At 42.3% G+C, this 22,138-nt stretch overlaps 1 protein-coding gene across 3 annotated transcripts; it reads left to right on the top strand.

The window, feature by feature from the left end:
• Window positions 1–495: 495 nt before the first annotated feature.
• prdm10 (PR domain containing 10) lies at window positions 496–22,042 on the top strand. Of its 3 annotated transcripts, XM_034223013.1 has the most exons (24): window positions 496–591; window positions 1,739–1,873; window positions 2,614–2,775; window positions 2,870–2,929; window positions 3,017–3,121; window positions 6,238–6,412; window positions 6,872–7,113; window positions 7,617–7,817; window positions 8,446–8,518; window positions 8,620–8,737; window positions 10,868–10,982; window positions 11,068–11,337; window positions 11,442–11,453; window positions 12,170–12,514; window positions 13,493–13,648; window positions 14,829–15,008; window positions 15,091–15,201; window positions 15,786–15,986; window positions 16,096–16,239; window positions 16,330–16,500; window positions 16,916–17,053; window positions 18,647–18,827; window positions 18,936–19,033; window positions 20,415–22,042. In XM_034223013.1, exons 2-24 carry the CDS (start codon window positions 1,799–1,801, stop codon window positions 20,601–20,603), a joined length of 3,522 nt encoding a protein of 1,173 aa, XP_034078904.1. In that variant the 5' UTR covers window positions 496–591; window positions 1,739–1,798; the 3' UTR covers window positions 20,604–22,042. The 3 variants fall into 3 exon arrangements, with proteins under 3 accessions (XP_034078904.1, XP_034078905.1, XP_034078906.1); XM_034223014.1 differs by lacking the exon at window positions 11,442–11,453 and having other exon boundaries at window positions 20,415–20,701; XM_034223015.1 differs by lacking the exons at window positions 496–591; window positions 1,739–1,873; window positions 2,614–2,775; window positions 2,870–2,929; window positions 3,017–3,121 and adding an exon at window positions 5,863–6,120 and having other exon boundaries at window positions 20,415–20,701.
• The last annotated feature ends 96 nt before the right edge of the window (window positions 22,043–22,138 follow it).

Genomic DNA, 22,138 nt, shown 5'->3' with positions numbered 1-22,138 from the left:
AGTTTATTTTGAAAGTATTCAACGGAAGTCTTGGTTACAGGTGGCTGGCTTGACCATACTAAAGTTACAATTCTTCTCTGTGACCACCAGAGGGCAGTAGACAAGCATGATTTACATTTTGGTCAGCTGTCATTGACTTTTATTTCCACCTTTACGGAAAATAATCACTTTAGATCAAAGTAAGATATAAAAGGACAAATAAATGCAGCAGCAGTAACCATTACGCTTAAATAGCATTAGATACATTCAAGGATAACATATAAGTAGATCAAATAACCCTTTATGATCACAGCTTTTTTTCAATTGGACACTTGCTGTTTCTATTTTTCTGATTGGCTTAACTGCAAGTGATCACTAGCTTTTAACCATGATTTTAAAAACGTTGGCAGTACCATCCCTAATTGCTTCAAATATAATCTTTAAATGTCCACAAATATATAGGCTGTATCGTGAGGAAAATGGTTTAAAATATAATACATTTCTTTCACTGCCGAGTATACAACCACCAATCAGAATCCACGCTCCAGCGTGTTGCTAGGCAGATTATGTTAATATATGCAATGCAGCCATCTCTGCAGCTACCATTCTGAGGTAAGAACAACTTGTACGCTTTACACTAAATGTAAGAAACTAGGGTTTGCTTCACGACTACTTCTTTAGCTCGATTGCTTGGTAGTCTTTCAGTTTATAAACATTAAATGTGCGGGCTGTTTTAGCGCATTTGAACCGGTAGAAGATACACGATTTTTCTGTCGGTCTCTTCGGATGTGGTTATTGCCGTTAGTCCCACCCAAAATGGAGCCCGTTCTTCCTTGTTCACAGCAGACTTGAAGGGCTGGGCTCAACTAGAACGGGGGGACGGGTGGTTCTAGCCAAATAATGCCGGCTTTTAAACGCTTCAAAAACACTAGTGTTATGAATTGCATGATGCGATCTGTGTCCTGGGGCCTAACAAGTTATGTTTAGCTCCAAGGTCGGCCTTACATTGCGACTATATGACCGTAATGCTAATGTTGCGGTGCAGCATTGCCCGGGTTTCTATGGCGCTGGTTTGTGTGGTATAGTCCAGTTGGGACTGAGAACCTGCGGGGTTAAAATAGGGGGGAATTTAACTTATTATTGATTATACCAAGTAGATTTCTGAGTGACTTTACACAGTTATGATTTTTCACCGGGGCATTTGTGCAGACATACGGTTGTATTTAGACACCGTTTCACCGGCGGCCTCGTGAGCAAACGTTAACCGCGTTTTCCCTGGTCCCCCCGCTGAGAGCTCCCGTGTGAGCGCTCTGGACACGGAGTGACATGCTGCTTTATTTTGGCTTGCATGTCCTGTCAGACGAGCATGACTTGTGTCTGGAAACTCGAAGATCTGGGTTGCAGATTGAGAATGGGGTTGCATTCACAGCCACTTTGCCCAGATATGGCTGCTGCAGTGCCTCACTGTTGCAAACCGCTTCAATGTGTCTAGTGCTCATATATGACTGATAAAGCTGTAATAATAAATGCTCCATCATCCATCCATTAAATGACACCAGACCATATGCACATTTATACAGAAAACCCACCTTTTGTTAGAAATATCCTAATGTGCCATGATTATTTTAGATAATGCATCACCTGAACGTCTGTAATACATGATGAAATCCATCCATTCACTTTGGTTGTCATCACCATGTTGCATTTTTATTATAACATTAAAAATCATCCCCAATCCTTTTTCCTTTGTTCATTACAGGCGTCTTAAGAGCGAAGTGTTAGGTGACGTGATTGGCGACAGGCCTGGCACCGTGCTGCCATGGAGACCAAACAGGAGGAATCCTCTGCTGTGTGGAGTCAGACATCGAACAGTGATTCAGAAAATGGCACACAGGTCTGAACTGTCTCTAAAGTGCTCTATTCAGCCAGTCATAAGCAAAGATAAGGATGCAGAACACTTGATACATCATACATCAGAGAACCAAAAGGGACAGTTTGAATTGTTCAAAGTGAGGCGCTACCAGACTTCATTGACAGGCAGTCATTTTACCTCGCATAATGGTTTATTTGTGTTATTGAGTGACTTTGGTGAACCCAAACTAGCAACTTCATACAATAACACACACTAACCAATCAAGGCAGACATTCTAATTTTAGTCTGTTGGCTTTGAATAGATCATAGATAACAGAGTCAGTTCCCCGTTAGAAAAGGGGCTCTCTTATCCCAACTTTATTTTAATTACGTACACTTACACTTGATTTTCGTAGTTAGGGCTTTTTTTAGGGCCATTTTGCAACAGCCCCTGTGAGAAGCAGTACATTGCTTAGCTTCAGTGCAGTAGCTCCTGTCTTCTTATCCAAGCTCCTGGAGTGCTGCCATCTATTGTAAGTAATATGCTGACAATGGATAAGTACCTCATACAACCCTACTTCAAACTATCTGATGGGCATATTACAACCATGTCTTTTAAATAGTTTATGCCAAATCCTAGCAGGTGATTTTTCAAGCAGTGGTTTATTACCCTCCAAAATGACTTTAGGACAAACATAAACAATTATAAAGGAGGGTAGAGAGAATGTAATGATGTTGCAATTGGTGTAAAACATTTTGTCTGGTGCATGTGTGTGTGGCAGGTGCATTTTGAAGGTGGCACGGTGGCCCAGATAGTGTACAGCGGCGATCAGGGGGACAGCGGACAGCAGCAGGTGGTCTATACAGCGGACGGGAACTCCTATACCTCTGTAGAGTCTGCAGAGCACACACTGGTTTACATACACCCTGCAGATGGCACTCAGGTGGGAATGATACTCACAATAGCTACATGCATTCATGAGCAGGTCGAGGCCCCGCAAGATTAACTCACACTTCTGTATTAAACTTTTCTTTCAGAATGTATTCGCTGATCAGCCACAGGTGGCTTACATTCAGCAGGATGGCACCACACAACAGGTACGTTTACCAGGAACTGTGATGTCATTGCACATTGTTTACTGTCTGGTTTATATTGACTTTAAAGCCATTTCATCTCATTCATAGGTCACAGTTTTGCTGCCGAGTGGACAGAACATGAATGCTGCCAACCTGCATGTTCTCAGTAATGTAGCAGAGGCTCCACAAGCAATGCTGGAGCAGGTTTCCCATGTGAGGAGACTTTGTCACAAGTGCAAATACTTTATCTATATTAATTTGAACACACATTATGGTATATAGACAGGGAGACATTATTTGTTTGTATTCCAAGTAAGTGGTTCTACTCTGAAGTAGGGCTGCACGATATTGGAAAAAACTGACATTGCCATATTTTTTTCCCCTGCGATATATATTGCGATATGAAAAAATACAGGAATTGAAGAAAAGACAGTTTTTTTTTTTTGTCCGCAAATCATCCTTTCTTGAACTTTAATGCTATACAATTGGTATTTTTTTAACGATATTTAACCGGATGAAGGATTTTAGTCACAGACTTCTGGATCTTAAGTTTTCAGAGCAACAAGCTGAGCTAGCTCGGTTATCCTGCTGTGATCTGATCAAGAATGATGGTGATTGGTGGTTTGCTGTGCATGCAGAGCCTGCATGTCACTCACTCAAGTACCCCTGACATGAGAGCCGCGCAAGTTTTCCTTTGTAGTAAGCAGCAAAATAATTGTAACATGACGTGTTTGAGTTAATTTGCCTACTTAATATCACACGTCCTAAAAAAATTAATTAAATTAATTAAAAAATCGCTCGTCCTGCGATGTGAATATCGCGCATGCGCATAACGCGATTATCGTCACGACACGATATATCGTGCAGCCCTACTCTGAAGTTCATATGTCATTTTTAGATATTTGCAGTGCAGATGTATACAGTTTAATAGCATCAGATGTATGATACACACAAATAATCTATCCTAAATATTAGGGCTGCTCAATTAATCGTATTTTAATCGCAATTACGATTTTGGCTTGCAACGATTATGAAAACAACATAATCGAAATAAAACGATTATTTTATTTTATTTTTAAAATTTTAAAATTTTAAATTTATTTTAGTGGTTTTTCAGTTGAATTATAAAGTTCAGGGTAATCAACTGTTAAAAACATACTGTTCACATTTTTTTTCTCCAATAAATTGATGTTTTCAAAGTAAATGGATAATCGTTTTTAATAATCGTGATATCAATTATTGACCCAAATAATCGAGATTATGATTTTTGCCATAATCGAGCAGCCCTACTAAATATCACAGGTTATTATTTTGAAATGCTGATTAGTCCCAAGCAGCGGGTGTGGGAGAAGTTCGGAGAAGACATGGAGAAGGACTTTCGGGCGGCACCAAAGTTATTCTGGAAAACTGTCCGACACCTCAGGAGGGGGAAGCAGGGAACCATCCAAGCTGTGTACAGTAAGGATGGGACGTTGTTGACCTCAACTGATGGAGTGTTAGGGCGTTGGAAGGAACACTTTGAGGAACTCCTGAACCCGACAACTCCGCCCTCTATGTTAGAGGCAGAGCTGGAGTATGACGGGGGATCAACACCAATCTCCCGGGGGGAGGTCACTGAGGTCGTCAAACAACTCCACAGTGGCAAAGCCCCGGGGGTGGATGAGATCCGCCCGGAAATGCTGAAGGCTCTGGGTGTTGAGGGACTGTCATGGTTGACACGTCTCATCAACGTTGCGTGGAAGTCGGAAACAGTACCGAAGGAGTGGCAGACCGGGGTGGTGGTTCCCCTTTTTAAAAAGGGGGATCAGAGGGTGTGTGCCAATTACAGAGGCATCACGCTACTCAGCCTCCCCGGGAAAGTTTACTCTAAGGTACTCGAAAGGAGGGTCAGGCCGATTGTCGAACCTCAGATTGAGGAGGAACAATGCGGATTCCGTCCTGGTCGTGGAACGACGGATCAGCTTTTTACTCTCGCAAGGATCCTGGAGGGGGCCTGGGAGTACGCTTATCCGGTCTACATGTGTTTTGTAGACTTGGAGAAGGCGTATGACCGAGTTACTGTGGGAGGTGCTGCGGGAGTATGGGGTGAGGGGGTCTCTACTCAGGGCCATCCAATCTCTGTACTCCCAAAGCGAGAGCTGTGTCCGGGTCCTCGGCAGTAAGTCGGACACATTTCCGGTGAGGGTTGGCCTCCGCCAGGGCTGCGCTTTGTCACCAATCCTGTTTGTAATATACATGGATCGGATTTCGAGGCGTAGTCGTGGGGGAGGGGGTCTGCAGTTCGGTGGACTAAGGATTGCACCACTGCTTTTTGCAGATGATGTGGTTCTAATGGCTTCATCGGTCTGCGACCTTCAGCACTCACTGGATCGGTTCGCAACCGAGTGTGAAGCGGCTGGGATGAGGATCAGCACCTCCAAATCTGAGGCCATGGTTCTCAGCAGGAAACCAATGGACTGTCCACTTCAAGTAGGGAATGAGTCCTTACCCCAAGTGAAGGAGTTCAAGTATCTCGGGGTCTTGTTCTCGAGTGAGGGAACAATGGAGCGTGAGATGGGCCGGAGAATCGGAGCAGCGGGAGCGGTACTGCAGTCGCTTTACCGCACCGTTGTGACGAAAAGGGAGCTGAGCCAGAAGGCAAAGCTCTCTGTCTACCGGGCCATTTTCGTTCCTACCCTCACCTATGGTCATGAAGGATGGGTCATGACCGAAAGAACGAGATCGCGGATACAAGCGGCCGAGATGGGTTTTCTCTCCGCAGGGTGGCTGGTGTCTCCCTTAGGGATAAGGTGAGAAGTTCGGTCATCAGGGAGGGACTCGGAGTTGAGCCGCTCCTCCTTCGCGTCGAAAGGAGCCAGTTGAGGTGGTTCGGGCACCTAGTTAGGATGCCACCTGGGCGCCTCCCTAGGGAGGTGTTCCAGGCACGTCCAGCTGGGAAGAGACCAAGGGGTAGACCTAGGACCAGGTGGAGGGATTATATCTCTTCGCTGGCCTGGGAGCGCCTTGGGATCCCCCAGTCAGAGCTGGTTGATGTCGCCAGGGAAAAGAAAGTTTGGGGCTCTCTGCTGGAACTGCTACCCCCGCGACCCGACCACGGATAAGCGGGAGAAGATGGATGGATGGATGGATTAGTCCCTCAGAATTTTCTTTTTTTTAATTGCTTCTCGACTTAACAACCACAAATTATTTTCTACATGCACGGAATATCATAAGTAAATAATTTTCCTTTTATATACATTGCTATCGCATTGTTACATGAACTTGCCAGTGTTTCTCACATAACAATAAACAGAGCAATCTTACACTTCTCAATTCTCCAACCCAAACAGGAGCAGCTGTCTGTGGCCAATTCGCTCCCCGACATGGCCGACATGGCGGACCCCCCCTCCAGCCCTCTCGGGGCCGAAGACTCCACAGAGGACTCAGATGAAGAGGAGGATGACGAGTCTGACATGGATGACTGGGAACCTCGTCAGCCTCAGTCCTTCAACCCTCACAGCCTCTGTGAGTGACCTCCACTCTCACACCGTCTGTCAGCAGTCACCATGTAGAGCCCACAGCAGAGGGTCTTTTTCTGCGTATTGACTGCATGAAATAATGATCAACAAATACACTCAGATCGCTGACTTGGCCATGACCTACTAGTAGTTTTTTGGTGGCATTTTTTAAAAACATAAACCAAAAAACAACTCGATGAGATGTAATTTAGAAAATACAAGAAAACACAAATGTCATTTGTCTGGCATTCGATTTATGCTCCACAAAATTGTATTTCTTGATATGCAATTTAATCTGATGTGTTATAATCTTCCCTGAAGTCACTTCCTGTGGCAGTGGACACTTTTTTACTAGAGCAACACAAAGCAGGGCAAACAAATGAACAATTATATCCTTTTTTAAAAAAACGTATTCACCTGTTGCTGTGCTGATTTGTGTCTTATTGTTCCCTTTTTTTTTTCTCAGGGTGTGACGAATGTAATAACGCCAACCCCTCTGTGTGTGGGAAGCACGGGCCCCTGCACCCCATCCCCAACCGGCCCGTGATGTCCAAGGCCCGGGCCAGCCTGCCTCTGGTCCTCTACATCGACCGCTTCCTGGGTGGCGTGTTCTCCAAGAGACGCATCCCAAAGCGCACCCAGTTTGGCCCTGTGGAGGCGCCCCTGCTTCCCCAGAGCGAGCTGCAGGACCACTACCTCCATCTGAAAGTACGTCAGCACCATTTCTGTTTGACGGTTATTGAGCTCCCTTTACTTGTGGGGGTTTTATTTGAGCATTTAGCTGCATTTAGCTCTAAGAGTTCTTATCTCACTTCTAATTGTTGTGTTGTTTGTAGGGATGTTTCAGTCAACTAAAAAGTAATGATATGATGTGATCGTTAGGTATTTGGAAAGAAGTCATTTAGCATTAAACTTACTTAATCTTAGTCTTCTATCACCAAAACTTCAATAAGTCGACTAATCAATTAACAGTTGGCAACCTTAGTTGTTTGAATAAAGTCTTCACAAAGAGCTATAACCAAAGAGGGCAATACTTATAATTATACTATCCTTACAATAAAACAAAAAAGGAAATACATTTTGCAATAAGAAGGTTTTATAGGAAAGTGTTGGTTAGGTAAGAAATGTGGAGAAAACAAATTCCGCCCACATTTAATCATATATAAGCATGTTCAGAATCTGATCTCTGATATTTGTTCTGTTTGGCTTAGCTGTGCTCGCTGGACGCAGAGAAGGATGGAGAGAAGTCAGATGACCTGTGGTTGGACCTGTCTGATGAGGACAGCTGTAACTGGATGATGTTTGTGAGACCGGCTCAGAACCACCTGGAGCAGAACCTGGTGGCCTACCAGTACGGCTCGGAGATATTCTACACGTCCATCAAGAACATCCAACCCAAGCAAGAGCTCAAGGTCAGCCCGTGGTTTGTGTGTTGTGTCGCATGTGTAGTGCACTCATTTTCCTGCTTACTGTGACACTGTGTGCACAAAGTAATACAACTATGGTTCAACACTTTTATGCTATCTGTCCAGAACCAAATATCAGACAGGCTAAATTAGTGACTAGCTGGGGAGGAAATCCAATTCAGTCTTTTTCTCAGGAGGTTGTGGAGACTAGCCAGAGTTTATTTATTATTAAGAGTAATTCAGTCTAAGTAAATAAACAATAAAAAAACAACTTTATTTATCAGTCTTTCATAACAGCACACATGTAAACGCCCAACCTCAACCCACACATATTAATATTAAATAAAAACAATAATAAAAAGTTGATAAGTACTGTTAGATTCATTTTTACTGTTGATACATATATTTGCTGTTTTATGTTTATTTGTATTATATTTAATTTATAATAAGTGGGCAATGCCCTACATGCTGCTGTGACAAAATCATTTCTCAAACTGGGACCAATCAAATCTAATCTAACATAACATAATGATGATAATAACAAACAGATAAAATAATGAGAAGATGTCAATATTTTCTGATTTCTAAATAGGCAACTGTTATTTGTTTTTGTTAATAATCCTTCCCTCTGCAGGTGTGGTATGCGGCGTCATATGCAGAGTTTGTCAATCAGAAGATCCACAATGTTACAGAAGAAGAGAGAAAAGGTGAGTCCCTGCACATTCTACTTTATATTAACTCGGATCAACACAAACTAGTACAACACTGTCAGGGTTGTTGCTGTTCTCACCGTCTGCTGTTCCGTCAGTGCTGAGGGAGCAGGAGAAGAACTGGCCCTGTTACGAGTGCAACCGGCGCTTTGTGAGCTCTGAACAGCTGCAGCAGCACCTCGACATGCACGACGACAAGTCAAACTCTGTGACCAGGTAAACACTTGTTTTATATCTCCTTATTTTATACATTCTCTTTAATTTCTATGGAGATCAAATCAATTTTTTTTTACTTTATTTATATAGTGCTTTTCATACACAAAGGTAACTCAAAGTGCTTCACAAACCAAACACATACTGTAAACAATTTTCAAATAAGAACAGTAATATCTTTCCCTTACTAGGTGATAACCAGAGGTGTTAGAAGTATTCAGATCTTGTACTTAAGTAAAAGTACCAGAGTGTAGGAGTACTCTGTTACAAGTAAAAGTCCTGCAATCAAAATGTTACTCAAGTAAAAGTACAAGCACAAGTGTTAGCATCAAATTATACTTAAAGTACCAAAAGTAAAAGTACTCATTATGCAGATCGGTCCATTACAGAATCATATATATGATATGTTTTATAATGATTGATCATGAAAGTGTTCTCAAAGCTGGTGAAGGTGCAGCTAGTTTGAATGACTTAGTATACTACAGGGGAGCTTGTGAATTTACTTGATTATATTTCACATCATTCATCCACATCTGTAAACTAACTAAAGGTACTAAATAAATGTAGTGGAGTAAAAATACAATATTTACCTCTGAATTGTAGTGGGATAGAAGTAAAAAGTAGCAACAAATGTAAATACTCAATTAAAGTACTAGTACCTCAAAGTTGTACTTAAGTACAGTACTTGAGTAAATGTGCTTAGTTACTTTACTTCACTGATCTTAACACATTTGTGATTAAAAAGAACACTTAATACTAGGGATGTAACGATATGTCGCGATAAATAAACGTCCCAATACCGTCGTAAGACTGACAAAATCTACCAGGATTTAAAAAAAAAAAAATGTTTCTTTTTAAAACACTTTTTTGTTTGTTTTAAACCTTTATTTAACCAGGTGGTCCCATTGAGATCATCGATCTCTTTTTCAAGAGAGACCTGTCCAACATGGCAGCAAGTAGGTTACAACATGAACATAAAACAACAGATAACACAAAAGGACATCGTATTTACAGGGCTACATGTACACACCTAGAGACATTGACAAGTACCAACAGTATATTTATATCTCGCCCTGTCAATAAGCCTCACCTTCTTGGCAACAACTGTATTGTTTTTGAAGTGGTGGAGAGACAATGCACAGTTTGACCCACTGCTGTCACCCATGGCCAAAGCATATCTCTCCGTCCCACTGAGGTGGCGTTAGACTTTTTCGCTGTCCGTCATTTTGACAGACAGGATCGTAAAATGTCCGTCATAATCCCTTATTACCCGTCGGGTCTGAACTCGCCACTAACGTGTTGCGCTGACACGGGGGGGGGCCGTGTTATGCATGCCCACCGAGACATGCATGCACCTCGCGGGAGCGCGCACAGCGTAAAGCAAAACCTCTCAGACATGTATTGATCTGTACGGCAAAGTCCGGTTTGGAAACTATATCATTTCCTTTTGGAGGGCATGCATAACACGGCATAACACCAGAGCCTCGCTGCGGGGAAACGTTGGCGCTGTTCCGAGTTTGTTCTAATCTGTCAAAATGACAGACTGCTTTCAGATTTTTCCGTCATTGATAAATAAAATATTCGGTTAACGCGACCACTGCTGTCCCAGCAACATCAGTACCAAGCGAGAGAGTTGTTTCCAGAGCAGGGGATATTGTAAATGCCCAAACATCCAAGCTTATAAATACCTGGAAATGTGGACATTCTCATATTCCTAAAAACCTGTCTGATGATGCTGAGTGAGTGACTTAGTGAGTTTGAGTTGAGTTACTTGAAAAACTAAAGTGAAACTTGATTTATTTTATTGCGGGGTCTGATTATTAAATGTCCTTGTTTATTTGTGAGATGCAGTGGCACAAAGAAAATGCCTACTTTGTTTGGTAGTACTAGTAGGTACAAACACACTGGTTTTCTTGTTCCAGTCTGTTACTGTCACTTTGTTTTTGACACTTTCAAATACTGCTATCCTACTAAAATACTGTACAAAAAATTACATTTTTTTTTCTTTATTATTTAATACCGCAATAAATACCGTACCGTGGACTTGTTATCGCGATATTATCAGAAGAATAAAGAATAAGAATAAATGACAATGAAATAAATGACCCGTTAACGGTTTCTTTCCTCTGTTAGATCCAGAGGCCGGGGTCGAGGAAGAGGCAGGAGGAGATTTGGGACAGGAAGAAGGCCGGGACGCCCGCCTAAGTTCATACGTTTGGATCCACCAGTAGACGGAGACAAGACAACAGTAAGGGACACATTAATCCATAGCATGTTGATTCATGGGTTAGTCGATTGCCTCTGAGAAATTTGCAATCCACATTTTGAATCAGGAGATTCTGGAATTAACGGAGAAGCCTCTGGAGGAGCGAGTGGACGGAGCGCAGAACGGGCTGAAGGTGGTGGAGATGGAGTCTGAGGCGGAGGCTGGGACTGAGGCAGAGGGCCAGATGACACCTGCTGCGGGGGGTGCGGTCCCAGAGGCCAGCAGCCCCCCCTGCGGCACCGACCTGCCAGCTCCACTGAAGGAAGACCCGGCGCAGAGCAGCCAATCAGACACCCACCTCACCTCTCAGGACATGCGCCGTGCCAAGAGGATACGGGTAAGACTGCTGCATTCACTGAAATGCAATAGAGCTATTTTATTAGCCACGATTTGCTTTACAACAGTGTGTCTCTCTTCCTCAATGTTTGCTTCCCCTCCAAGATGGATGTGCAGGTATGTAGCAGCTGGAGGACGGCACCGAGACATTCACTTCAATGATTCCCATTGTCATTTTAGATGATGTTAAAGGTCACCTATTATGCAATATCCACTTTTTCATGTATTTTACACATCAACATGTCTCCCCTCTTTGTAGAGAGATTCTGAAAGTTTCAGGAAAAAAGATCTGCTCACTTTTTGTCCCGATCCATTTATATAAAAACCTGTCTGAAAATGAGCTGATCAGATGTTGGCCTCTTTGTGATGTCGTCATGTTTATTTGGGTTGTGTAACCATTAGCCAATCACCAACCAAGCTAACACCCCCCCACCTTATCACTTGAATCTCCTCCACAAAGCACCTTTGTGTTTTTTTTAACCAAATATCTCTCAGAGGGGCGTGGCCAGCAGCAGCTCATTAGCATTTAAAGCTACAGACACAGAATCAGCACTTTTGAAACAGGGCTGAAACAGAGGGGTTTATGGGATGCTACAATGCATGATCTGTTTGGTATTTTGAGCCAAACACTTCAGAGACATGTTTTGTATATATCTGAGACCTGTAATATATTGATGAAAAAGAGTATCATAGGGGACCTTTAATGCTTTTGTGACATTTGGGGATATTACCCTTTGCAAACCCCATTGACTCCATCAGCCTCTTCCCACCTCGGTGTCTGTAAACAATGTTGCTGTGGTCTGATAGTAGTTCTTCTCTCTCTTCCCTCCCAGAATGCAGCGCTGCAGCACCTTTTCATCAGGAAGAGTTTCCGTCCCTTTAAATGCACACACTGTGGCAAGGCCTTCCGGGACAAAGACAAGCTGGACCAGCACCTGCGGGTCCACGGCCGGGACGCCTTCGCCTTCTCCTGCCACTATTGCAACAAGAGCTTCATCAGCGACTCGGCGCTGGACGACCACATGCTGCTGCACACGGAACAGCGCTCCTACTCCTGTCTCTTGTGCCCCGAAATCTTTGATAGGCTAGAAATGCTCAAAGAGCACGTGAAAGAGCACGCAGTAAACGGCTGCTTCACCTGTCCGTCCTGCAAGAAAACCTTCCCTGACTTCATCCAGGTTAGTTATCATAACTATTTGTATAGCACTCTAATAAACAAGGTTACAAAGTACCAAATACCAACAAAAAGACCTGGAGCACTTTGATTTTTAAATGTGTTTGGGTTAGAGAATGTCCTTAACATGGTGTAGTTCATATTATTTGATCAATGTTTAATGAAAAACACACGATAAACATGTAATATGTGTTTAGTGACTTCTTATATGCCAGCATTGTGTGCAAGTTGTAAAAAGAAAAAAAAATCATATTTGGTGAGGAGGAATGATGAAGATGTTTTCGAACTAGTATCATTATAGCGACAGCAGGAAACTAACAAAGTCGCTGAGAGGCTGAAGCCGGGCCTGTTTGATATTGTGTGACACGCTACAAAAGAGTACTTGCTGAGATCCAAAACTCTGTTGAAAAATACTGTGGTTTAATGAAACTTATTTTCCTTGGACGTGTACATTGTTATATTAATCAAAGCAATCATTAAACTTGCGGTCAACAAAAGGTACAGCGACCCTGTGTCACCCTCTCTTCCACACACACCTCACGCAGGTGAACAGGATTATAATGAGTGCCGCCCATATCCATGTGACCCAAGCTAACCAATCAATAGTGATCAAACAAATATCTATATTAAAAGAAAACGCATTTCTATACACGTTTCATGGCTCCTACTATCATTATCCAACCTTAAAATTCTGGTATTGTGACAACCTTAATTACAATGATAAGAACAATGGTAAGAACTAAACAAGTCATTGCCAGAGAGACAAAAACCAAAGAAAAACGGTTAGCGTGACCCAAAAAAACATTTGAAATGTGTCAATGCAGTGTGCAAAAAGGCATAACAAAATACTTTATCCTAAAAGTATCTTTAAAAAAAAGATTTCATAATTAACAGGTACAATTGATTTATTACTGCTTGTTATAAATGTTTCTTGCGCGGATTTAGCCAAAAAGTGAATTGACACACTTTGTCTTCCTTCTAGGTGAAGAAGCATATCCGCTGCTTCCACTCAGATCGGGTCTTTCAGTGCCAAGACTGTGAGAAGATCTTCTGCCGGCCGGACAAGCTGCGCTTGCACATGTTGCGCCACTCTGACCGCAAGGACTTCCTGTGCTCAACATGCGGCAAACAGTTCAAGGTGAGCATTGGAAGAGGACGGTTTTTGGTGTTATCTATATATATTTATATATATATTAGGGCTGTCAAACGATTAAAAAATGTAATCAGATTAATCACGGCTTAAAAATTAATTAATCATGATTAATCACCATTCGAACTATGTCCAAAATATGCCATTTATTTATGCATATTGTTGTGGGAATGGAAAGATAAATGAAAGAAGGCGGATATATCCATTTAACATACAGTATCTATGTTTATTAAAACATTTTTCTGAGTGTCAAAATGAAAGACAGCCCACACACCTATCAATCATCAAACCGTGGGGTCTTAGTTCATTACGTGTTGATTTCTATCAACGGGGGAGTACTTCAGGAAAGTCGACTGGGGGGGGGGGGGCTAGTAGAGTACTTCGTGAAGTTGTGATCAGCTGTTTTAGCGCAGTTCTCCAGTGAAGGGGGAGGAGTCTCCCTCCGCAGCCGGTTGGCGTAGTTTTGGCACAATTCCGTTGTACAGCCCGACGTTAACAGCAGCCCTGTCTGTGCACACGGAGACCGACTCTGTCGTCCGGTGATCTAACCGCCTTCTGGAAAAGCTTCACAAGTACGTCGGTACGCAAATGCGCTTTGTGACACAAGTGACGGTACGCATTTCAGATTACGCACATAACCTGCGTACCAGTTATGTGTTACCTGAACTACAGCAAAAGTATTCTCCGTCGGGACTTCCTGCAACAACACCACGCCGTTATCTTGATTCTGATTGGCCAGAAGACATTATCAAAGATGTTCTATTGAGAAGACGATCACTACGTGTGACAAAAGTTTTCAAAACCGTTTCTGGTCTTCGGTATTTCCAGACAAGTGGCTGCTGAAATCAATCTTACTAACTGCTGTCTGTGCAATTTACTCCGCGCGAGTTGGCAGACTTTATTTTGCTTACTTTAACATAATTTTTCATGGTGGGGATAAGCCATTTCTTGGTATGGGTGTAGCCTACCCCAGCCATACCCTGGCGCTGCCACTGGTGGCACGTATGGGGCGGGCCATTCTGCACATGCGTTAAATGCGTTAAATATGTTAACGCAATTAATTCAAAAAATGTATTACCGCCGTTAACGCGATAATTTTGACAGCACTAATATATATATATAAACTGTGTGAGCTGTTATGTGACAATGATTTTCCTGTGACATCCAGAGGAAAGATAAGCTGCGTGAGCACATGCATCGCATGCACAACCCCGACAGAGAGGCCAAGAAGTCGGACCGCATCCATCGCTCCAAAACCCTGAAGCTCAAGGTGCCCACCACCGACTTCGAGAGCTTCATGTTCAAATGCAGAGTGTGCATGATGGGATTCAGACGCAGAGGAATGCTGGTGAGCAACAACTCACAGAGAAATGTATTTTTTTTTGTAGATTATATTCCATTATTCTACTCACTTTTTTTCCTGGTTACAGGTCAATCATTTGTCCAAGCGTCACCCAGAGATGCGTATTGATGACGTACCTGAGCTCACGCTGCCAATTATCAAGCCCAACAGGGACTACTTCTGCCAGTACTGTGACAAGGTTTGTTTCCCCCATCCAGTTGTGTGACTTTAGGAGAAGATGTCTTATTGGTTTATTATTACAGGGCTTACTTGATTACTCGATTCTGACCGCTGTTAAGGTGAACAGACCGACCGTTGGTTAGGAGGATCAAGGAACTATTTTCAGTCACATCAATCAGCAGAAAGAAGTCAGGCCGATTTAGCGTCAGCTGTGGACAACAAACATACATTTTTTCATCAGAAAACGCCAAGGAATACTTTTTGAATATTCATTTTTATATATGTGGTGAGCACAAAACTTTGAAAGAGAAAGAGGTAAAAATACAGACTATGGATGTCAGATAATTCAACAGAAGAAGACAGACAGGAAGTAAACACTAACGGGAACATGTATGGGATGTATGGACGTGGACAGAAATGATCGATCAGTGATGCTTGGCTTTGGGATCCTGATAACCATGTTGGTGTTTTTTTCATTAAAGGGGCCCTATCGTGCTGACTTTCATATTCAAATGTGTATTTTGTGCCTCTACTGTGACATATTTCCATGCTTTAGTGTCAAAATCTGAACCATAGCTTTCGGTATGATAACACCTCCTGCAGGTGTATAAGAGTGCCAGTAAGAGGAAAGCACACATCCTGAAGAACCACCCCGGGGCAGAGCTGCCTCCCAGCATCCGGAAGCTGCGTCCCGCCGCTCCTGGAGAGCCGGACCCCATGCTGAGCACACACACACAGCTGACTGGCACCATCGCCACGGCACCGGTGTGTTGCCCGCACTGTGCCAAACAGTACAGCAGCAAGGTCAGTGTGAAGAGCCTTCAGAGGTCTTATTACTTTAATACAGAGATTTACTTTATCCCGTGTCCTGAACCGTACCATCTAATATGTCGTGTGTGTGCTCATTTCTCAGACTAAGATGGTTCAGCACATCAGGAAGAAGCATCCAGAGTTCGCCCAAATCGCCAACTCCATCCAGGCTCCTCTCACTACAGCTGTCATCAGCAGCACTCCTGCAGTCATCAGTGCGGACGGAACCACAGCAGAGGCCGTAGTGGTAAGAAGAAGTTAACGACGAAAGAAAGAAGAAAGTGTCACCTAATATACACCAGATGTCATAACGCTGCGATACGTATTTTCTCCACAGACCACAGATTTGCTGACCCAGGCCATGACGGAGCTCTCTCAGACTCTGACCACAGACTACCGCACAGCGCAGGGAGACTACCAGAGGATCCAGTACATCCCAGTGTCTCAGGCGGGGGGGAACCTGTCGCAGCCGCAACACATCCAGCTGCAGGTGGTGCAGGTGGCTCCGGTAAGATCCAGGATCAGTTTTAGGATTGAGATCTGTTTTTGTAACTTATTTTTTTCCCTGTAAAGCTGACCGAGCTACTCAAAGAAACCTACAATCACAGTGATAAACCTTGACATCTGGGAGTTGCCTGGTATAAACACAACTTGAGATGCTCAAAATAGAAATATAATATAATCCAATTGTTCTTCAGGTTTTATTGGTGTGTATATATATCATTTTAAATAACCACCAGCTGCTTTTAAAAATAAAGATAATGACATCTTTGTTACATATACGTTTCAGCAGGTAAAGAACCCTCTACTTCATGCCGTATTCTAAACATTTAGTGTTCAGATGAAATGATGAATGTAGCTTCTTGCGTGGTGTATTGAGATGAATAAACCATAACAAATAGATATTTCTCTCTGTTTCACAGGCTTCCTCCCCACATTCCCAGCACCCGACAGTGGATGTGAGCCAGCTGCACGACCCTCACGGCTACAGCCAGCACGCCATCCAGGTTCAACACATCCAGGTCAACGAGCCCTCAGGCGCCGGACAAGGGGCCGGACAGGTAAATATTAATACTACTCTAGAGTAAAGTTGAGGAGTCATTTATACAATTACAAATGTATGTCCCATGCAGGGACGTGCACAGACATTTGCAGGGGCTATTGCTCTAAACTGGAAAAAGGGCCTCCCCCCGAAAAAAAACATAAGACCTTTTGAAAATTGTAACTTGATTTTTAATGTAAAAGAAACCAAACGATTATTACATCAACTAAATTGAACAGTAATTCACATCTCATAACAGAATAAGCTAAGGCGACTACTTGCATTCGGTGACTTGATTTAAAAAATGAAAACCAGGGCCATTTTTTGTTCTGCGGTCCATATCTCATTCAAATATCAAATTTTAGTAACTATTAAAGACAAAATGGGGGCAATTGTGTTCTAATGTAGTTTGACCAGACCATTGTAACCCTAACCCTAACCCTTGACATACTGATAAAATAGGGCATCTAACTAATTACCCTAAATAAACTCACTAATTAATGAAACCAGTTACGCCAATACGCATTATTCTTATTCTTATCATTCTTTATGAGCGCAGTAACGGTAAGGTATCTAATTACTTATTTATTTAGTATTCCATAACTTAATAACAGAGATGGTCAAACTAAAGTGGTAGAGACATGGCAGAAATCCTACAATGAAGCGGGACAGTGAACTGTTCACCCGTGAGAGGGCGATCAAGAAAAGAGAGCGAGCGGCCCCGTTGAGGGAGTTTACAGATGAAAAGACACAGAAAGACAGAAGCACAATAACAACAAGTAGGCTATATTTAGGTGTTTTTTTTGTAAATAACCGACGGTATCAAGAGGAAGTAAAGTCCTGTGGTTTGTCCCTTATGCCCTAACTGCCATGAGACAACTCAAAATCAAGTTTCCAAAATCCGACACTGAGGTGGTCTTAACGCACCGGCAGATGACAGCGCTGACAAAGTGTGTTTCCCGCAGCGAGACGCTACAATACTAATTGTGGGCTTATCATGTTGATTCGGCCACAACAGAAAAAAGAAAAACAAACTCTCGCTCTCTCCAGAGGGGCAGGTCAGCCAAACAGGCCAAACGGGCCGTTGCCCGGGCAACATTAGCCCGTACTTGTGCACGTCCCTGGTCCCATGGAACAGTTCACCCCAAAAATATTAATAAAAACAAAGATTTTTCTTCTTACGTGTCGTGATATTGATCAATTTACACTGTTTTGAAGTTTAAGAAGTATCGACCATATAGAGCTCTATCGGATATACATGTGGAACACATTTCTTTGGTGGAAAATGTGTTACTCAAGATAATCCACAGACCATGTTATGATATTTTTGTCATGTAGGAACTATTTTCTTTAGAACGTATCACTGCGCAGCAGGAAGTGTGCGCGAGACCGTTTTTTTTTTTAGCACCACAAATCGAGTACCATCTAGTGCTACTATATCCAACAAAAGGCAGGCTTCTCTACGGCTGATACCAGCCACCACATGGCAACCCAATTTCGAAAAAATCTAGATTGAAACGTAGCACTTAAAAGAAAAGTATCTAGATGTTGGTATAAAACCGTCCTTTCAGGCTAGATAAGAGAACACCTCTGTCTCTTCCCTCCTCTTCAGGTCAGCGGTCAGCCTCTCAGCCCCATCTCGCAGCAGCCCAGTCAGGAGCTGAGCCCCACCCAGCTGACCCCTGTGACCTTGGCTCAGAGCCACACCCTGCAGAGCAGCAGCAGCAGCCAGCAGCAGGGCGGGGCGGTGCAGCACGCATACATCCCCGGGAACTGGAACTACAGAGGCTACTGTGAGTCACACATGATATTGATATGATCAATTCTATACCTTTTTGATAGCTGTGTGAAGTTGCGGTGATTTTCTCTCCTGTTAATGTATTCATTTCTTACTCTGGCAGCCTCTGAGATCCAGATGATGGCTCTACCTCACGCCCAGTATGTGATAGCCGAGGCCAACACACCTGTATCCGGAGGCAACAGCAACCAAGTGAAAACGGTGAGTGATGGTGCCTGATTCCTGAAAGTAACTAGTACAACCTGCTGTTATGTAAATAATCACTATTACACTTTCATTTGTGTACACCCTTGTTCTTACTTAAAGACAACTGTGCACATTGAGTCCTGCAGGAATTACCATGCATGTCCATTCCACACAGCCACTGTCTAGAACAGTGTTTCTCAAACTTTTTCATACCAAGGACCACCTAACCAATAAAAAAACACTCGCGGACCACCTAACTCCACAAATATCCAAAAACACATAGTTTTTTTACAAATCGCCTGAAAATGGTACAAACAAGTGGCAACATGTGTGATGAAGGTGTTTATCTGGGCTATATCATGCAATCGAAAGTGAAACTTAAGCTCGTTCCATTGCGAAGATATTCCCGCGAGAGTGCGAAAAACTTAAATAAATGTATTTCTTTCAAATGTGAAATTTTACCAATATACTCACGGACCACTAGGGGGCGCTCACGGACCACCAGTGGTCCGCGGACCACACTTTGAGAAGCACTGGTCTAGAAGGAAACTCATTTGACCTCATTTACATAATGATTTTTGTTGGTGGGTGAACATTAAAAAAGACAACGTCTAACGAAGCTAACTAGACTATACATCAACCGATCAGACCCTTTTTTTACCATGAGCATCAAATCAGAATCTGATGCTAATGGAAGCTGTTGGTGATGGTCCAGTTCTGTAACCAACCTTTAACGTAAACTAGTGCATATCAGACACAATTCCATCTTAATCGTATCCCAGCTGCCGAGGGATTCTAATCCATATATTGTCTTTTATTTGGTTGAATGGAGTGTTGCTCCATTTTGGCAGCAAGCTAGGTTTGACCTGGACATCAGTGGCAACAAAGGATTGAATTGGTCAAACCTGTATTCCCACAGAAGTCAGGGTCTGCCTGAAGGTTCTTCATGGTTTTAAAAACATTTTTTATGAACGGATATTATTACAACTAATACTGAAAATTGCTCTGTGCCACATTGATATATAGGTCAAAAAACGTATTGAAGCTTGACATATAAACGGGACGTATATTTAAACGCCCCTGATACAACACATATATCTCATATGGAAGAATGTATACTGAATACAACAACTTTTCTGCACCCTAAAACCTTCTTTACATTTATTTCAGCTTTTTGTATTCAGTGTATTCATCTTAAAACTATACTTACTGTAACTAAAGTCAAAATAGGGCTTTTAAACACATGATTTAGCTGTAGCATTGGTCTCCTTCTTTTGAGCTAGCCAGATGAAGGTATGCGAAATGTGTTGTTTGCTCTATTTACAAGTACTTATATAAATAGGAAATAACACTAAATCTGTATTGAACATTATCACTTGCCCCCCCTGTCCTGCAGACACACTACGTCATCTCTGAGGGTCAGACTGAGCTGGAGACAAAGCAGAACGTTCCTCAGAACACAACCCAGGCCCACGCTGAACATCTGGAGCAGCAGCCGGCCCATCAGCAATCCACAACACAGTACATCATCACCACGACAACCAACGGCAGCGGCACTAGTGAAGTCCACATCACGAAACCCTGAGCTGCACAGGGATAAACTCTGCGAACTTGAGGAGTCCTGCATGTATACCTCAGCAGCTTGTATGCACATACCTGAACACACAGTCACATGGAGACTTTTATACAGAGGAGGATGGACTGATGAGCAGCACAGTTTTATGTGTCTGAAGTGTTTAATGAGCTGTGGAGATGCAAGCTGCCAGAACTTTGGGAGGAAATAAACTGAGAAATGCAAAGGTTTGATTTGAACAGATGATATAAAAGACAGAAACTGAACTTGTTTTAAATACACAGCCCTGGAGAAGATTTAAAAATGAAATTGCTGAAAACAGGAACCTAAATGAAATTCAGTGTTCCTGTGCGCGTGGACAATAAACGCAACAAGAAGTCCTTCTGTGTGACCTACTGGAGTATGAAGTGGTGGAATAGGTTTGTTGTTCGGTCCTTGCACAGATTTGAGTGCCCATTAAACATATTTGTACCATTTAAAAATGTCAAGTATTTGTAGATGACAATTATGGAAGGATATACAGAACTGGAAAAAGATTGGCAACACTGAAACAGTCCTGCATTTGGCCTTACATAACAGGTCATTGTCATTTTGCCCATCTGTTGTATTGAGTGTACAACGTAATGCTGTTATCTGTGATTTGTCTATTAATTTGTTTTTGGTAAATGACTCAGATATCTGTTTTATTTAAATGCTGGATTGTCCTTTTCCCCCAAATATATCTTTTCATTTGTCATGGTCACAACTACAACACCTGTGATTTTATAGTAAATATTCAAGAAGATATTATTATTGCTTTTCCAAGAATAAGTACATTTAGTTTTACAAAGCTAACAGGATAAAAAGAAGATAATCATCACAGAAATATGGCAAAAATAATGTAAGTACGTCCTGGAGAACACAAACACACCACTGCAGTAAGACAAGTTAGAACACTGGAGGACAGAAACAGATTTTCAGATCTTTAGTTCACTTTCTTTTTCTTGATTCTCAGTTCTCCATCGTTTCTTTGCATTGAGGATATGTTTAAACCAGAGCCACACAGCTGCCAGCGAACTTGGTCATCTGTCCTAACGGGTGAACACAACTTTTTGTAGAAGCTTTTAGACAGACAAGTGAAACATATTTGTGTTGTAAAAAATGGGGACAACTCAGAAGCTCAATAAGTTGCAGTATTTAAGGATAATAAAGGCCTATTCCACTCTATTCACCTACAAAATATTGTAAGCACTTCACACACAAGTATGTGAGGGAATAAGTATTGGAGAACACAGGCTAAATGAAGGGCCATTGTAAAATAGAGTTAACATGTTAAAGTTATTTATATCCGTCTATGACAATAGGCCATCCTGTGTACAATGTAAAAAATATTGCAGGAATGTAATCGGTTTGATCAGGTAGAGCGATGATTTTGACCATGTGTTGAGAAATTAAATTATTTTATATCTGAACAATGTGTTTTCTGATGACTTCAATATGAATGTGTTTGCCTCAATAACCCAAACTATTCCAAGGTGTTTTCAGGTTCAAACTCAGTTTAAAGATTC

Source organism: Gymnodraco acuticeps, unplaced genomic scaffold, assembly GCF_902827175.1.
Source record: "Gymnodraco acuticeps unplaced genomic scaffold, fGymAcu1.1, whole genome shotgun sequence".
Lineage (NCBI taxonomy): Eukaryota > Metazoa > Chordata > Actinopteri > Perciformes > Bathydraconidae > Gymnodraco > Gymnodraco acuticeps.
The sequence above is the reverse complement of the archived record's forward strand: the minus strand, read 5'-3'. Positions and strand labels throughout refer to the sequence as shown.